At 44.9% G+C, this 18,835-nt stretch overlaps 1 protein-coding gene across 1 annotated transcript in view; it reads left to right on the forward strand.

Annotated features, from left to right (window-relative positions):
• Positions 1–18,531, forward strand: part of LOC115165842 (plexin-A1-like) — a 74,122-nt gene extending 55,591 nt beyond the window's left edge. Inside the window, exon 3 of the mRNA XM_029719270.1 lies at positions 17,662–18,531. Within this exon, the coding sequence (XP_029575130.1) occupies positions 17,662–17,907 (246 nt within the window). The 3' untranslated portion in view covers positions 17,908–18,531. The remainder of the gene's footprint in view (positions 1–17,661) is intronic.
• Positions 18,532–18,835: the final 304 nt, after the last annotated feature.

Here is an 18,835-nt window from a genome sequence, read left to right on the forward strand (position 1 = left end):
ATGCTGAAGAGCTGGAGTGGATGGAGCATGCTGAAGAGCTTGCGTGGATGGAGCATGCTGAAGAGCTGGAGTGGATGGAGCATGCTGAAGAGCTTGCGGCAGCCTCAAATGTTTGCTCTATCTGAAATTCAGAACATATTTTGGGTGAAGGGAGAATGTGGAGACTTGAAGGCTGTCTCATCTAGACTTGGGCGGTATACAGTATATACCGCCCACCGGGGTATTTGGAAATAGCCACACAATGATTTTTCAATACCATCAATACGTTTTTCACAAAATGAGAATATTTGTATCTACTTTTTAAATAAATACCTGCAGTGCAATAAAGCAGATTGCATTCTTCATTTCACCCGTCACATTATTTGACATTATGAAGCCCACCGTAGTATCCCAGCACAGTTGAGCCAGTCACGTGTGTTTGTAAGTAGCACAACGGGAGAAAACGGGAGCAGGTGAGTCCAGATGTGTATTGACAGGGGTCACGTTTTATATTGAAAGTCAAGTGTTTTTTTGCTTCAATAGAGTGATCAGGGACGTGCGACTATAGTTTTCCTTCACAGAAAATACATTAGTGCAACAGATTCTGCAGAAAACAGCTTCATTTTCATCAGATGACAACAGAAGTGCAAAGCTATTTGGCTGGCAGCCACACAACTAAATGAGCTTACAATGAAAAAGCAAGGTCTTTTTTTTGCAAAAACAATGCATGGCCATCATATTTCTAATGTTTAATCATAGAAAGTAAGTAGCCAGCAACATGAGAAACAAGATTCTGGCCTGAATGCCAAACGTCACGTCTGGAGGAAACCTGCCACCATCCCTACGGTGAAGCATGGTGGTGGCAGCATCATACTGTGGAGATGTTTTTCAGCGGCAGGGACTGGGAGACTGGTCAGGATCGAGGCAAAGATGAACGGAGCAAAGTACAGAGAGATCCTTGATGAAAACCTGCTCCAGAGCGCTCAGGACCTCAGACTGGGGCGAAGGTTTACCTTCCAACAGGACAACGACCCTAAGCACACAGCCAAGACAACGCAGTAGTGGCTTCATGACAAGTCTCTGAATGTCCTTGAGTGGCCCAGCCAGAGCCCAGACTTGAACCCGGTCGAACATCTCTGGAGAGACCTGAAAATAGCTGTGCAACAAGACTCCCCATTCAAACTGTCAGAGCTTGAGACGATCTGCAGAGATGAATGGGAAAAACTCCCCAAATTCAGGTGTGCCAATCTTGTAGCGTCATACCCAAGAAGACTCGATGCTGTAATCGCTACCAAAGGTGCTTCAGCAAAGTACTGAGTAAAGGGTCTGAATACTTATGGAAATGTGATATTTCTGGGGGGTTTTCAGCGTGTTTTTGCTTTGTCATTATGGGGTATTTTGTGTAGATTGATGAGGTGAAAAAACTATTTAATCAATGTTAGAATAAGGCTGTAACGTAACAAAATGTGGAAAAGTCAAGGTGTCTGAATACTTTCTGAAGGAACTGTATATTTAGATTTTTAATGTTTACTCTAAATAAGCGTTGTTGTACTATTGAAGGTCAAATACACTGCATTTCAAACAGTCAGAAAGAATCTAATGAATTCAGGGCTTGTGAAGTTATACCTAGGCTAAATATAAAAATAATCTAATGAATTCAGGGCTTGTGAAGTTATACCTAGGCTAAATATAAAAATAATCTAATGAATTCAGGGCTTGTGAAATTATACCTAGGCTAAATATAAAAATAATCTAATGAATTCAGGGCTTGTGAAGTTATACCTAGGCTAAATATAAAAATAATCTAATGAATTCAGGGCTTGTGAAATTATACCTAGGCTAAATATAAAAATAATCTAATGAATTCAGGGCTTGTGAAGTTATACCTAGGCTAAACAACCAGAAGACTCACTAATAATTTCATTATTTTATCAAAATAGTTTAACATGCTTTTTTTTTACAATAAATCACTGATCTGGCATTCAAGTCTGTCTATGAAAATGCATAATGCTCATTCACTTATAATGACCATAGGCATGCTAGCCTGTCCACTTTGTTCAGATGTTGAAATCAAGTGGCCTACTGTATTTCTTAGAATGAGAACAAGTTGTGTTATTTACTCCCAAGCCATAAGACTGCTGAACAATTAATCAAATGTCCACCGGACTATTTACAGTAAACCCCCCCCCCCCCCATTTGTTTTGTACACTGCTGCTCCTCGCTGTTTAGTCACTTTACCCCTACCTACATGTACAAATTACCTTGACTAACCTGTACCCCAGCATATTGACTCGGTACCGGTACCCCTGTATAAAGCCTTGTTATTGTTATTTTATTGTGTTACTTTTATTCTTTTTTACTTTAGTTTATTTGGTAAATATTTTCTTAACTCTTCTTGAACTGCGCGGTTGGTGAATAAGCATTTTACGGCTAGGTCTACACTTGTTGTACTCGGCGCATGTGACAAATAAAGTTTGATTTGATTTATACTTATTGCACATTTATAAAAACAGACTGGACAGCTAGTATAACAAACAGTCTTTGGCTAAAATGCTGCTAGCGGTACGTGGTACCACAATGCCGCGAGCGACAAACTGAGCATTCCTTTTCCAGAGTCAATGTTCATTGATACTCTCGTTTTAGTAGTGTCTGCCATGCTCACCATTTGAGTAGTTGAGACATAATAAGGGTATCATTAGAGAAGTTTACTTGTCCTCTATTACAGTAAAACAATGTCTCAATGTGTTTTGGTGTCCGTATGATCGATTATGTTGGACCAAACCTCAAATTCAAATAGTGAGTTGAAACCACTTGTCAGAAAGGAAGATCTCTCAACTTTGTTGACGTGAGAGGCAGGGGGAGCGGCTTGGTGTGTGTGCGTGTGTGCGTGTGTGCGTGCACGTGCGTGTGTGTGTGTGTGTGTAAAAACCATAGAGGAAGAGGCGAAGTGAGAGGTTTCAGTCTCGCTAAAATCTGTCCAAATTAGGCCAATGCTTTTCTATGGGCTTATTTTGGGCCTAAGCTTGTTGCCTGCCTTCCCGCCTTTGGGACAACGACTCCCATTGTTAGGGCGGACACATGCATCTCGTCATTATATACAGATCTCAGTTGTAAATGGGAAGGTGCATGCATACACATGGCATTTTACTGCGGTCACGAGCCATGACTGCCGGTATTACCGTCACTGCAACAGCCCCAATCAGTTATTAATGAAGATTACGGATTATAAATCTCAGAGACAGGGGTGCCAGGTAGCCTAGAGGTTAGAGTGTTGGGCCAGTAACCAAAAGGTTGCTGGATCAAATTCCTGAGCTGACAAGATAAATATCTGCACCTGAACAAGGCAGTTAACCCACCGTTCCCTGGTAGCCATCATTGTAAATAAGAATTTGTTCTTAACTGACTTGCCTATTTAAATAAAGGTTACATTTAAAAATATATACTTTTTAAAAACAGAGGGAAGAGGGGTGTGCACATCTGAAAGCAGAGGACCTTAACAAGGCCAGAGTTTCCAGTGGAGTATATTGCTTTGCTTATGGAAACAAATTGTTGTTCCATGGCTGATGTTATGTGAAATGCAACAGTCTGTTCCAAGATGGTTATGCAAACAGTATTTGTTTATGACCATTATTTTATTTGGCCAAGCCTTCCCCAGTCTCTGCCATGGCAGCCTCAGTCATTATTCTCTCCAGTATAATACACAGTTTGTTATTTGGGGTTTAGAGGGAACTGACTCACCACATCCTCTCTGTCTCTGTTAGCATGAAGCTTCAGATTACGTCCCAAATGGCACCCTATTCCCTACATAGTGCATTACTTTTGACCAGATCCCTATGGGCCCTGGTGAAAAGGAGTTTAATAAATAGGGAATAGGTCGGAATTTGGGACACAACCGCAGCCTGTGCTACACTATGTTGTAGGGAGCAGCAGTAGCAGCTAACTGTACTGCTCTGTTAGCATGTTACTCAGCTCTGACGCTTCAGCCTGAGCTGCTGTCGTACAGAACATACAGAGTGAGTAGCAGTAGCTCCCAGCTCTTGTCTTCTAGAGAGGCTTCACCCCAGTCCTTCACCCAGAGTGAAAAGGTGCATCCCTGATGAGCCCTGCCATCTCACTCCCCTCTCCCAGTTCCTCTGTTGTCATGGCATTGGGGTAGGGGGCACTATGGGATGTGGAGGGCTTTTTGCTGGCGTGATGAATGGAGTTTAATGAACTCCCTCTCCTCAGCGTAAAGAGAGAGAGAGGGAGCCACAAATTGACATTTTTTGAGAACTCATTATGCCACAGCAGTTTGAAAACATCAACAGAGATTACAAGGGCTGTGTGTGTGTGTGTGTGTGTGTGTGTGTGTGTGTGTGTGTGTGTGTGTGTGTGTGTGTGTGTGTGTGTGTGTGTGTGTGTGTGTGTGTGTGTGTGTGTGTGTGTGTGTGTGTGTGTGTGTGTGTGTGTGTGTTTGACCTCTGCCACCATGCAACTCAGTCCAGGGAGGGCTTTAGTAATTAGATTAGAGTTGGCTGGGCGTTTTATTTCAGATTATACCGATTGTAATCCAAAGCATTTGCTTGGCCAACATGGTTAAAAGCATCAACTATCTGTGCTGTATTACATGAAAACATGATGTTTGTTTGATGGTAGCCCAACAGACTCTGACACAGTAGTCTCCACAGCCCTATGACACATCCTCAGTGTTGAGTGGTCTCCACTAATTCCTTTGTTGTTTTTCATTATTATGGGCCTATTTGTTCTTGTCTGTCACTAGGTAGTTTAGTGTTATTATTATAACCCAGAAAACATTGCCACAGGGCATTCTGCTATGCACTTCACCATGCTCTCTGTAGACATCCAGGTGCAAAAAAACATCTACCCAAGGTGGCAACCAAGCTTCAGGCATCGTGACCTTTCATGTTTGGTTGATAGAGTCTGTTGCTAGGGAGAGGTGCGTTAGGAGCAGAATCTGTAGGGAACAGTCACATGTTGGCTTCCACTAATACCCTGGGACGCAGCAAAACACCATCAATACCCCTGAGCCCTGTCAAAACAACATACACCCATGTAAACGTACATACATGTAGACACACACACACACACACACACACACACACACACACACACACACACACACACACTCATACACACGCTTTTATGTACATTCAGACTTCAGGGCTAAAGCTCAGACACATCAGTAGGATTGTGAAACGTTTGCCTGCCGACAGTACTTAGCACCTCTGAACAGAATTTCGGCAGTCAATCTACTTTGTGTTCACACAGCAAAGACCTTGGAAGTCGTCAGCAACTCAGCTTTGTTAAAAATACTCCAAACCAGAAGGTGGCAGTAGCGTTGTTTGGCAATGCATATCCGTGCGTATTGCTTGTGGTCTAGATTCCAAGCTATCTGCACTAATGTTGCTATTTTGTAGAATGCCCTTGTTGATACTAGCCAAATGGCCACAGCTAGATAACTACCTAGAAAAATTATGAATAAACAATGTAATTCACTGTCCATAATCCCATACAGTCAGTACCAGCCAAATGTTTAGCTAGCTAGCGTTAGCATATTCGCTAGCTAGCACAATATAGCTAGCTAGCTAAGGACACTGCACTAACTCGCCAGTTAACACAGGCAGCTGTTTTATGGAAACTAGCTAATCCATTGTGATTACATTATATTGTCAGTACTAGCTAGATTGGTTAGCTAGCTTGGAGGAAGTATTTAGTGTTGTGTGCAAAGCATCTGTGCACTTAGCTACAGTGAGGGAAAAAAGTATTTGATCCCCTGCTGATTTTGTACTTTGCCCACTGAAAAAGAAATGATCAGTCTATAATTTTAATGGTAGGTTTATTTGAACAGTGAGAGACAGAATAACAACAAAAAATCCAGAAAAACGCATGTCAAAAATGTTATAAATTGATTTGCATTTTAATGAGGGAAATAAGTATTTGACCCCTCTGCAAAACATGACTTAGTACTTGGTGGCAAAACCCTTGTTGGCAATCACAGAGGTCAGACGTTTCTTGTAGTTGGCCACCAAGTTTGCACACATCTCAGGAGGGATTTTGTCCCACTCCTCTTTGCAGATCTTCTCCAAGTCATTAAGGTTTCGAGGCTGACGTTTGGCAAGTCGAACCTTCAGCTCCCTCCACAGATTGTCTATGGGATTAAGGTCTGGAGACTGGCTAGGCCACTCCAGGACCTTAATGTGCTTCTTTTTGAGCCACTCCTTTGTTGCCTTGGCCATGTATTTTCATTGTTATGCTGGAATACCCATCCACAACCCATTTTGAATGCCCTGGCTGAGGGAAGGAGGTTCTCACCCAAGATTTGATGGTACATGGCCCCGTCCATCGTCCCTTTGATGCGTTGAAGTTGTCTTTTCCCCTTAGCAGAAAAACACCCCCAAAGCATAATGTTTCCACCTCCATGTTTGATGGTGGGGATGGTGTTCTTGGGGTCATAGACAGCATTCCTCCTCCTCCAAACATGGCGGGTTGAGTTGATGCCAAAGAGCTCCATTTTGGTCTCATCTGACCACAACACTTTCACCCAGTTGTCCTCTGAATCATTCAGATGTTCATTGGCAAACTTCAGACGGGCATGTATATGTGCTTTCTTGAGCAGGGGGACCTTGCGGGCGCTGCAGGATTTCAGTCCTTCACTGCGTAGTGTGTTACCAATTGTTTTCTTGGTGACTATGGTCCCAGCTGCCTTGAGATCATTGACAAGATCGTCCCGTGTAGTTCTGGGCTGATTCCTCACCGTTCTCATGATCATTGCAACTCCACGAGGTGAGATCTTGCATAGAGCCCCAGGCCGAGGGAGATTGACAGTTCGTTTGTGTTTCTTCCATTTGCGAATAATCGCACCAACTGTTGTCACCTTCTCACCAAGCTGCTTGGCGATGGTCTTGTAGCCCATTCCAGCCTTGTGTAGGTCTACAATCTTGTCCCTGACATGCTTGGACAGTTCTTTGGTCTTGGCCATGGTGGAGTGTTTGGAATCTGATTGATTGATTGCTTCTGTGGACAGGTGTCTTTTATACAGGTAACAAGCTGAGATTAGGAGCACTCGCTTTAAGAGTGTGCTCCTAATCTCAGCTCGTTACCTGTATAAAAGACACCTGGGAGCCAGAAATCTTTCTGATTGAGAGGGGGTCAAATACTTATTTCCCTCATTAAAATGCAAATCAATTTATAACATTTTTGACATGCGTTTTTCTGGATTTTTTTGTTGTTATTCTGTCTCTCACTGCTCAAATAAACCTACCATTAAAATTATAGACTGATCATTTCTTTGTCAGTGGGCAAACGTACAAAATCAGCATTGGATCAAATACTTTTTTCCCTCACTGTAGCTACCATCCCATAGCCTACATTTCATATGAAGTGTGACTGGCTCATCCGTGGATGTACAGAGAAAATGCCCTCTTTTTTCCTTTTTCTTTGTTGGCTCCCCCACGTGGGGGTTCGTGCTCTCTGATTGGCTGAAAGTCAAGTGGTTGGCCACTGACAAGCATTGCGAGTATACAAGTAGAATCGGTAGGTTGGTCGCTACTGGTTCGGCGCGCAGCAGGTACCATTTTTGTTCTAGCAAGAGAAGGAACGGCCTCCCACTTTGATCAGCACCTATCGGCAGTCTATCTGCAGTGAGATTCTCGGTGGGTTTCATGCTTTAGAGGGGAAAGTAGAACCCCAGATCTAGGTCAGTAATGTTCAAAAATGTACCTAAATTGTGTTTCCTACTCGACACATTAGGAGAGCGAGAGAGCACAGCTGCTTCCAATCCAATTGGAGGAGAAAAAGAGAGCACTCTGGTTCAATGGAAAGACTGTCTTGGCATGCAGAATACTCCTAGGATTTATAATAGTGCAGGGATACTATTGACTTATAGTCATCTGAAGGGCACTAAACGACAGATGTTTTCATGTTAAACAGAACAGCCTAACCCTGTACGTACATACAGGTTCAGTAAGTTGCTGTGAGATGATATGAATACAATTACACAAACACATTAAAGAGAAAATAAGGTTTGAGAACATTAAAGGAATTACTGTATTCCATTTTAAGGATTTGTGTGTTGTCTGTTTATCTACAGATTATTATGCGTGTGTGTCAGTTTGTGTGTGTGTGTGTGTGTGTAGACTTCTATATGTCTATGGTCAGTGCCAGATGTCTGTGTGTAGCCCTGTGTGTGTGTGTGTGTGTGTGTGTGTGTGTGTGTGTGTGTGTGTATAGACTTCTATATGTCCATGGTCAGTGCCAGATGTCTGTGTGTAGCCCAGTGTGTGTCAGGTGTTGTGTGTGTGTGTGTGTGTATAGACTTCTATATGTCTATGGTCAGTGCCAGATGTCTGTGTGTAGCCCAGTGTGTGTGTGTGTGTGTGTGTGTGTGTGTGTGTGTGTGTGTGTGTGTGTGTGTGTGTGTGTGTGTGTATAGACTTCTATATGTCTATGGTCAGTGCCAGATGTCTGTGTGTAGCCCAGTGTGTGTCAGGTCGTGCGTGGGTCATGTGCAGCCTCATAATAGGCCTCTGTACTGGGGAGAGGAGGGCTGTGCAGGGCTGGGGAATGTAGCTGTGTTGTGTGGGGTCAGGAGAGAGGGGATCCCAACATCTGTCTCACAGCCTGGCCCTGCCTCACTGCCGCGCTGCACTACGGCCTTGACACACTGCCCGCTAATATACTAGCTAGCAGAACAGAGTACACACATAAACACACACAAACTGCACGCGGACACACATACTTACACACACACACACTCTGCTGGCAGCTGCATGTACACTGCTGTTTCTCTGTCTAGTCTGCCGGCGGTATCAGATAATGATATGGCATGGTCTGTATAAATAGATCCCATCTAATGAGAGGATACAGGTATCAAAGGCACTCCTACAGTATGTGGGAAGAGAGGGATATGAGATGTGTTCAGAAAAAAGCGTTTACTGGTGTGGGCCTGTTAGATGTTGTTTAGGGAGAGACTTTATAGGAAGACAAAATGGAAGAGAGGTAGGCAAGTCTAAGCTGCGAGCTCCAACAGTGTAGATCTGAAATATATACATATTTACACCTGTAAAAAGGGGAGGGGGTAGGTGCAGTGGTTGGTATTCAGCTTGATAATTGTCCATTGGGGTGGGGGCTGTTGAGGGGTGAGGGTGTTTTTCCAAAGATGTGGGGCGGGGGGGGGGGGGGGGGGGGGGCAATTCAGCAGGCTGATGGTCTGAGGGTAGAAGCTATTGGCCAGTATATTAGTTTTAGCCATGATGCTCCTGTACTGCCTACATCTGAGTGATGGAAGTGGGGAAAACAGGGTGTGACTCAGGTGGCTGAGGTCCCTGATGATCTTCTTGGCCTTCCTGTGACACCTGGTGTTGTTGGTGTCCTCTAGGGCAGGCAGTGAGCACCCAATGGTGCATTAGGCTGAGTGTACCACCCTCTGTATTGCCTTGTGGTCAGCGGCAGTGGAGTTGCCGTACCAGGCTGTGATGCTGCCCGACGGTATGCTCTCGATGGTGCTCCTGGAGAACACTGTGAGGGCCCTCGAGGACAGGCCAAATTTTCTTCAGCTTCATGAGGTTAAAGAGTCCAAGTGATTTAACCATTTCAGCTCCTCGGAGATGTGTATGCTGAGGAAGTTGCCGTTTTTGACCGTCTCCATGCCAGCCCCGTTGATGAGGGTGGGAGCGTGCCCAGCCTTAGAAAAAGTAGAAACCTGCAATGTTTTGTAGGCGCAATTCATCAGCGCCATCTTAGCCAGTCTTCTTCTGGTCTGCATGTCTGGTGTCTCTGTGTTGGAAATATCTTTCCATGAATGTCAGAACAGTTCTTTCATGAAATGCTTTGAAAATATTTTGAAAGGCTGGTCATGTCTTTCATCAACACCATCATCCCAGACCCACTCGGTACCACCCCAACAGATCCACAGATGAGGCAATCTCTATTACACTCCACACCGCCTTTTCCCACCTGGACAAAAGGAACAACTACAGTACCAGTCAAAAGTTTGGACACACCTACTAAGTCAAGGGTTTTTCTTTATTTGTATTATTTTCTACAATGAAATAACACATATGGAATCATGTAGTAACCAAAAAAGTGTTAAACAAATCAATATTTTTTTTGTTTATTTTTATATTTAACCAGGCAAGTCAGTTAAGAACAAATTCTTATTTACAATGACGGCCTACCAAAAGGCCTCCTGCGGGGACGGGGGCTGGGATAAAAAAATATATATATATAGACACCCTTTGCCTTGATGACAGCTTTGCACACTCTTGGCATGTACGGGCTAGTACATCTCTGGTGCCGAGCTTCCTGCCATCCAGGACCTCTATACCAGGCGGTGTAGGCCCTAAAAATGGTCAAAGACCCCAGCCACCCAAGTCATAGACTGTTTACTCTGCTTCCGCACGGCAAGCGGTACCGGAGCACCAAGTCTGGGACCAAAAGGCTCCTTAAAAGCTTCTACCCTCACGCCATAAGACTGCTGAACAGTTAATCAAATGGCTACCCAGACTATTTTCATTGACCCCCTTTTTATTAGCCCTGAATTTCTTGCACCAGCTCTACGCAAACTCACTGGACATTACCCACTACGTACACACACATGCACACAAACTCTTCACATACGCTGCCACTCCTCTGTTTATTATCTATCCTAGTCACCTACATGTACATATTACCTCAATTACCTAAACTAACTCTTACCCCTGCACATTGGCTCGGTACCTCTACTCCTTGTATATTGTCTCGTTATTGTTATTTTATTGTGTTACTATTTCCGTTGACATTTTTTTGTTGTTGCTAATTTCTCTTACCTTTTAACTCTGTATTGTTGGGAAAGGGCTCGCACTGTGCTTTATTCAGCTGTATTAACCCACACCTATATCATCGCCCCCAAATCCCCCAACATGGCTGTAGCAGACACTGTCTGCTGGTAAACTACCAGGCCCGTGGTGACAGACAGACAGACTAATGTAAGTGGGTCTGTGTGTGTTTGCTGTAGATGAGCCCTGGGTGATTTGTGGCTCAGTTTATAATGCCAATGTGTCTCTGCCTCTCTCTCTCTCTTCCTCCCTCTCTCTCCTAGCTGGAAATGGCAGGGCTCACCAGCATCACAGTCCCTCCTCACTTACATTTGACCAAGTGCCATTAAGAGCCAATTAGAAAGCAACCATTGGCTGGCCACAGGAAACAAAGGGCAAGCAGCATCACACCGCTGTATCCAATACCACAAATCAAAATGAACTTGGCGGTCGGCCAGAAATGGGCTGTTTCCAGTGTCTGTGTATTCTGGTTCAGCAAGACTAGTATCTTTTCTTGGCTCTTCTCTCTAAGTAGTTTGTCCATCCAGCTTTGGCAGTAACATTTCATCTCTTTTTTTTGTCTTTCTACTGCACACACATGCGCACACACACATGCACACACACGCACACACAAACAAACGGCAAAACATTTATCTTTCTATTTATACCCACTCCCCTACAGTAAGTCTTGGAAGCTGTTGCATCAGTCTGGTCTCAGGGGCAGGCAGCATTCTCCCAGCTCTGTAGAGCTCACATGGGATGGAGGTACATTGTTTGTCAAAGCCTGGTCTCTGTGGAGCTTACACTAAAGCAGGGACAAATTAACCCATTACATTCTCCTTTGTCAAGTTGTGCTGTCTCTATTGATTGACCCATAGAGCTCCAGCGGAGTGGGAGATAGATAGGCAGATATGAAGGAGGTGGTCTGCTCTTTAGGATCAATCAGATGGTGTAGAGATAAGACTGTGTACACGTTCTGGGTAGTCTGTGCTTCAAGGGACGAGGCTGTCTGAACAGACCAGGAAATGATCAACCCACTCTCACTGGCTAGAACCAGTATCCTGTAATATACAACAGCAGTCCTTTATTTATTAAGCACCTCCATCATTTCTGCAATAACAACTTTATTATATGTTCATGTCTTGGATTGTCTTTTATTCACTGTCTTTCCTCAAGGCTTTTTTTCCTTGACTTGAAGTTCAAATCCATTGTCTTGGCACTGCATTATTAAGAACATGCCTTTTACCAACTCTCTAGGAGAGTGGGATGGTTTTCCATTTAAAGTCATTCTACCAACTCTCTAGGACAGTGGGATGGTTTTCCATTTAAAGTCATTTTACCAACTATCTAGGAGAGTGAGATGGTTTTCCATTTAAAAGTCATTCTACCAACTATCTAGGAGAGTGGGATGGTTTTCCATTTAAAAGTCATTCTACCAACTCTCTAGGACAGTGGGATGGTTTTCCATTTAAAAGTCATTCTACCAACTATCTAGGAGAGTGAGATGGTTTTCCATTTAAAAGTCATTCTACCAACTCTCTAGGACAGTGGGATGGTTTTCCATTTAAAAGTCATTCTACCAACTCTCTAGGAGAGTGAGATGGTTTTCCATTTAAAAGTCATTCTACCAACTCTCTAGGAGAGTGAGATGGTTTTCCATTTAAAAGTCATTCTACCAACTCTCTAGGAGAGTGAGATGGTTTTCCATTTAAAGTCATTCTACCAACTCTCTAGGAGAGTGGGATGGTTTTCCATTTAAAAGTCATTTTACCAACTATCTAGGAGAGTGAGATGGTTTTCCATTTAAAAGTCATTCTACCAACTCTCTAGGACAGTGGGATGGTTTTCCATTTAAAAGTCATTTTACCAACTCTCTAGGAGAGTGAGATGGTTTTCCATTTAAAAGTCATTCTACCAACTCTCTGTCCTGACAAACCCACTCCCTCTCCCTATCGCAGTCTCTATCACCAACCAGACTCTCAATATTTCCTTTCCTTCCTTTCCCATTCAGTGTAATTTGAGCGAGGGAAGGACAAAAAGATAAACAAACAAACAGTAGAGGGAAGCAGAGTGAGAGTAGAGCCAGGGAGGCAGAGCAAGAGGAGCACAGATAGCCATGCCTCATTGCCAGTCTGAACCTCTGGCTCTGGTTTGCTGCCACGCTGTTTCTGCTGATTGCGATAGGAGGCCCGTCCAGTCGCTCTGACGAATCCGTCTCTGTCTCAGCGCAGGGGGCAAGGGAGGGAGGGAGCAAGGGGAGGTCGTAGGCCCCCATGGGAACTCACATAGTAGCCCAGCCAGATTCCTATTTCTCTCCCTGGCTGCCTCTCTCTCTCCTCAGCCCAGGCTGGACCTAGACTTGGCCTGCCAGGACATTCCTCCATCAGATCCATGACTATTAGGAAAAGTTATCTAGCTAACATTGCTGAGATGGACATAGCCACGGATTAATAATCTGAATTTCCATGGTTATATAATTTAGAGATTTACAGTAGAAATGTTGCAGCAGACATCTGTTAGTGGTAAAGTATGTGTACCTGCTGGATGCTGATTACAGTATTCTCAGGCGGCAGGAGCCTTAGACCTACTGAGCACTGCACCATATCCAGAACCATTTAATTCCAACACAGTCTGCAGGCAGCCTATAATGATCTGGCCCCAGATGTCCTGTGTTTACTCTTCTAACCCCCCCCCCCCCCCCCCGCTCTATTTCCAGACCCAACTCCATGGTGGGGGTTTGGAAAAGGACATGGTCTCCCGCATTGTCCTTTCAGAGGAACTCTGCTGTACACAGTTATGCCTGGCCTGGCTGGCCCTTGGCAGAGCTAGCACCTCTCACTGGGTGAAACATGAGGGGCGTCAGCGGGCAGGGCAGGGGGACGCGGGGGTCGCCAACACTCTTGTCTCTTCTAATGAGGCCCGTCTGGTATCCAGAATGGGAAGGGGTCTTCTGGTTCGGGAGGGGGGGGTGGGGACGGGGTGGGGGAGAGTTTGATACTCAGAGAGTAGAATGGGCTAAATCAGGACTCAATGATCATGTCCTTAACATGGTCCAGTTTCTTCCTTGAAAACCAAGTGTACTGAGCTAATAGTACAAGTAAACCACTTGTATTTGTGCATTGTCCCTACATTTAAAGACTTCTTCCAGCAATTTTTTAACTTTTACTGTTGAAAAAGTTTAATTACAATTAAGTACACACACTAAAGGGTAAAAATATATGCTTTGAGCAAAATAGTGTTTTTTAAGACACAACTGCATACTTCAAGGAGTAGGTTATCTAGGAGTAGGTTATCTAGGAGTAGGTTATCTAGGAGTTGGTTATCTAGGAGTTGGTTATCTAGGAGTTGGTCTGATGGGAATCTGTGATGTCATCGGCCTGCCCCCTTGCTTGAGGAACAATAGAGGAGCAACAGAGAACTACAGCGGAAAGCCCCATCCCCCCTCTTGTGCTATGTCATGACATACCTGGACCACCTATTGAGACCTATTGCCTTTAGTTAAGTAAAGCAGGTGCTAAATTATGTGAAAAGGAGAGTGGAGTGCCACTAACATTAATTCTGTTCATCAATGTACACTACCGGTCAAAAGTTTTAGAACACCTACTCATTCAAAGGTTCTTTATTTTGACTATTTTCTACATTGTAGAATATTAGTGAAGACATCAAAACCATGAAATAACACATATGGAATCACGTAGTAACCAGAAAAAGTGTTAAACAAATCAAAATATATTTTATATTTGAGATCTTTCAAATAGCCACCCTTTGCCTTGATGACAGCTTTGCACACTCTTGGCATTCTCTCAACCAGCTTCACCTGGAATGCTTTTCCAACAGTCTTGAAGGAGTTCCCACATATGCTGAGCACTTGTTGGCTGCTTTTCCTTCACTCTGCGGTCCGACTCATCCCAAACCATCTCAATTTGGTTGAGGTCGGGGTATTGTGGAGGCCCGGTCATCTGATGCAGCACTCCGTCACTCTCCTTGGTAAAATAGCCCTTACACAACCTGGAGGTGTGTTGGGTCATTGTCCTGTTGAAAAACAAATGATAGTCCTGCTAAGCCCAAACCAGATTGGGCGGCATGTCGCTGCAGAATGCTGTGGTAGCCATGCTGGTTATGTGTGCCTTGAATTCGAAATAAATCACAGACAGTGTCACCAGCAAAGCACCCCCACACCATAACACCTCCTCCTCCATGCTTTACGGTGGGAAATACACATGCGGAGATCATCCGTTCACCCACACCGCATCTCACATAGCCACGGCGTTTGGAACCAAAAATCTACAATTTGGTCTGCAGAGCAAAGGATCTAATGTCCATTGCTCGTGTTTCTTGGCCCAAGCAAGTCTCTTCTTCTTATTGGTGTCCTTTAGTAGTGGTTTCTTTGCAGCAATTCGACCATGAAGGCCTGATTCACACAGTCTCCTCTGAACAGTTGATGTTGAGATGTGTCTGTTTCTTGAACTCTGTGAAGCATTTATTTGGGCTGCAATTTCTGAGGCTGGTAACTCTAATGAACTTATACTCTGCAGTAGAGGTAACACTGGGTCTTCCATTTCTGTGGCGGTCCTCATGAGAGCCAGTTTCATCATAGCGCTTGATGGTTTTTGCGACTGCACTTGAAGAAACTTTCAAAGTTCTTGAAATGTTCTGTATTGACTGACCGTCATGTCTTAAAGTAATGATGGACTGTCGTTTCTCTTTTCTTATTGGAGCTGTTCTTGCCATAATATGGACTTGGTCTTTTACCAAATAGGTCTATCTTCTGTATACCACCCCTACCTTGTCACAACACAACTGATTTGCTGAAACGCATTAAGAAGGAAAGAAATTCCACACACCTGTTAATTGAAATGCATTCCAGGTGACAACCTCATGAAGCTGGTTAAGAGAATGCCAAGAGTGTGCAAAGCTGTCATCAAGGCAATGGGTGGCTATTTGAAAAATCTGAAATATAAAATATATTTTGATTTGTTTAATGCTTTTTTGGTTACTATGTGATTCCATACGTGTGGAATTTTCTACAATGTGGAAAATAGTCTGTAACGACTATCGTAGAGAGGGGACCAAAGCGCAGCATGTTGAGTGCTCATGATGATAATTTATTATAACTCAAAATACTGAAGCGAAATAACAAAGAGAAAAAACAACAGCGCACAGTTCTGTCAGGTACAGAGACTAACCAAAAAACAACTGCCCACAATCACAGGTGAAAAAAAAAACTACTTAAGTATGATCTCCAATTAGAGACAACGAGGACCAGCTGCCTCCAATTGGAGATCACCCCCCCCCAAAAAAAACATAGAAATAGAAACCTAGAACTTAAACATAGAAATACAAAACATAGAAAAACACAAAACACCCCCTGTCACGCCCTGACCTACTCTACCATAGAAAATAACATCTTACTATGGTCAGGACGTGACATAGTCAAAATAAAGAAAAACCCTTGAATGAGTAGGTGTTTTGACCACTTTTGACCGGTAGTGAACATGTTTTTGGCTTTGTGTCTTCAGACAAAGGACGACTAAAGAATTCACCCGGCGGCATTCCTTCTTTCCATCCTCCAGTCTGGTCACATCATGGCTCAGATCACGCACATCTTCTTCCTTCCCAGAGAGCTTAGCGGCAGGCAGAGTGTGTATTGTGTGTGATTGATTGTCTCCTATGGAAGCTATATGTCTTCTAATGAATGAGGGGATCCTGGCACCAGTTAATTAGTGTTGTGTAAGAGGATGTGATGTGTTAGAGAGCTGGAGGTCGCTACGCTAATACGGGTGCTAGTGATTATCTTCTGGTTACATGTGTCAGTGCATGTGAAAGATACCACCTGGTGCCCGCTACACACAGGTCTATCACACATACATCAATTAACCACTTTTCTTTTACAGTGACAGTGTGTGTATGCTGCTATTTTGATGATGATATTTAAATTTGGCCTATCCGTCACTCACACTTTCTTCTGTCCCCCCTCCCTTCCAATCTCTCTCTCCTCCTCTCTCTACCTCCCTCCCTCCCAATCTCTCCCTCCCTCATTCTCCCTCCCGCCCAATCTCTCTCTCCCCTCTCTCTCTCTCTCTCCCTCCCTCCCAATCTCTCTCTCTCTCTCCTCTCTCTCCCTCCCAATCTCTCTCTGCCCTCTCTCTCCCCTCTCTCTCCCTCTCTCTCGCCCAATCTCTCTCTCCCCCTCTCTCTCCCTCCCAAATCTCTCCCTCCCAATCTCTTTCTCCCTCTCTCCCTCCTCCTTCTCATCCCTCCCTCCAAATCTCTCTCCCCTTTCTCTCTACCTCCCTCCCAATATCTCTCTCCCCCCTCTCTCCTTTCCTCACAATCTTTCTCTTCCCTCTCTCTCCCTCCTTCCCAATCTCTCTCCCTCTCTCCCTCCCAATCTCCCTCTCTTCCAATCTCTCCCTCCCTCCCCCTCCCTCCTTATCTCTCTCTCCTCTCCCTTTCCCTCCCTCCCAATCTCTCTCTCACTCCCTTCCAAACTCTCTCCCATCTCCCGCCCTTTCTCTCTCTCTCTCACTCTCTCTCTCTCTCTCTATCCCTCCCTCCTAATCGCTATCTCTCCCCTCTCTCTCCCTATCATTCCAAACCCCTCCCTCCCTACCAACATCTCTCTTTCCACTCTCTCTCTCCCTCCCAATCTCTCACTCCATTCTCCATCCCTCCTAATCTCTCTCTCCCCCCTATCTCCTTTCCTCACAATTTTTCTCTCCCCCCTCTCTCCCCCTCCCAATCTCTCTCTCCCCTTCTCTCTTCCTCCCAATCTCTTTCGCCCTCTCCCTTCCTCCCAACATCTCTCTCCCCTCTCTCATCTCTCACTCTCTTTGTCTCTCTCTCTCTTTCTATCTCTGTCTCGCTCTAACCCCCCCCTTCTGTGCAGCCACTCCAAATAGACGATAACTTCTGTGGGCAGGACTTCAACCAGCCCCTGGGGGGGACCAGCACCATCGAGGGTCTCCCTCTGTTCGTGGACAAGGACGATGGTATGACGTCGGTGGCAGCCTATGAATACCGCGGCCACACTGTGGCCTTCGCCGGCACACGCAGCGGACGTATTAAGAAGGTAGGCCACTGGTGGATTCTGTGTGTTTGTGTGTGTACATGTGTTACCAACCTGTGGTTATGAGGATGAATTTAAAGTCTCTGTCTCATTTCTGCCTGGCCACCGTTGAGCTGGAGCTGTAAGAAGCTGGTCTTTCAAAAGCTGTAGAAACTCCTTTGTGCTGGGTGGGTGGATGTGATTGAGATCTCTCTAGACTCTCTCAGGAGTCTCTCAAAAGTCTCTCTGGACAGACAGGTTGCTTCCCACAGCGTACCAATGCTCCAGCGTACACGTCTATAGAAGTCCCAGCACCAGTTGGGACAGAGAGGACGAGTCGGAAATGGGATGTGCCTCACCGGTGACATCACTGTCGTATCTGCTTGCTGCCCTAGCTGAACATGAGCACAATTCCCACCTGCATTTTAAGCCCTGCCTACCCAAACTCAGGATTTGTAGGGAAAGTTGTTTTTCTGAAGAGGACCCTCCCCGGAACAAATGTTTTCCCCCTTTCCTAAGAGAATACGACATCCTCCACAGATCTAGTGCTCTCGCTCCTAGGTCTGGAGTAGACCCACACATAGTGGGTTTGTCAATCACCGGCTTCTTCAGGCAATCGCTGTCGTGCTGTGAGCCACTGCTGTGCCTTCCCTGGTGCTGTTCCCAGAGCTCTGGAGAACAGGAAAGAACAGGAACGAACAGGAGAGAACAGGAGAGAACAGGAGAGAACATGTGAGTAGAGGAGAGAAGAGGGGAGAACAGTAGAGGACAGGAGAGAACAGGGGAGTAGAGGAGAGAAGAGGGGAGAACAGTAGAGGACAGGAGAGAACAGGGGAGTAGAGGAGAGAAGAGGGGAGAACAGTAGAGGACAGGAGAGAACAGGGGAGTAGAGGAGAGAAGAGGGGAGAACAGTAGAGGACAGGAGAGAACAGGGGAGTAGAGGAGAGAAGAGGGGAGAACAGTAGAGGACAGGAGAGAACAGGGGAGTAGAGGAGAGAACAAGGGAGAACAGTAG

The sequence above is a fragment of the Salmo trutta genome, chromosome 28 (genome assembly GCF_901001165.1).
Source record: "Salmo trutta chromosome 28, fSalTru1.1, whole genome shotgun sequence".
Lineage (NCBI taxonomy): Eukaryota > Metazoa > Chordata > Actinopteri > Salmoniformes > Salmonidae > Salmo > Salmo trutta.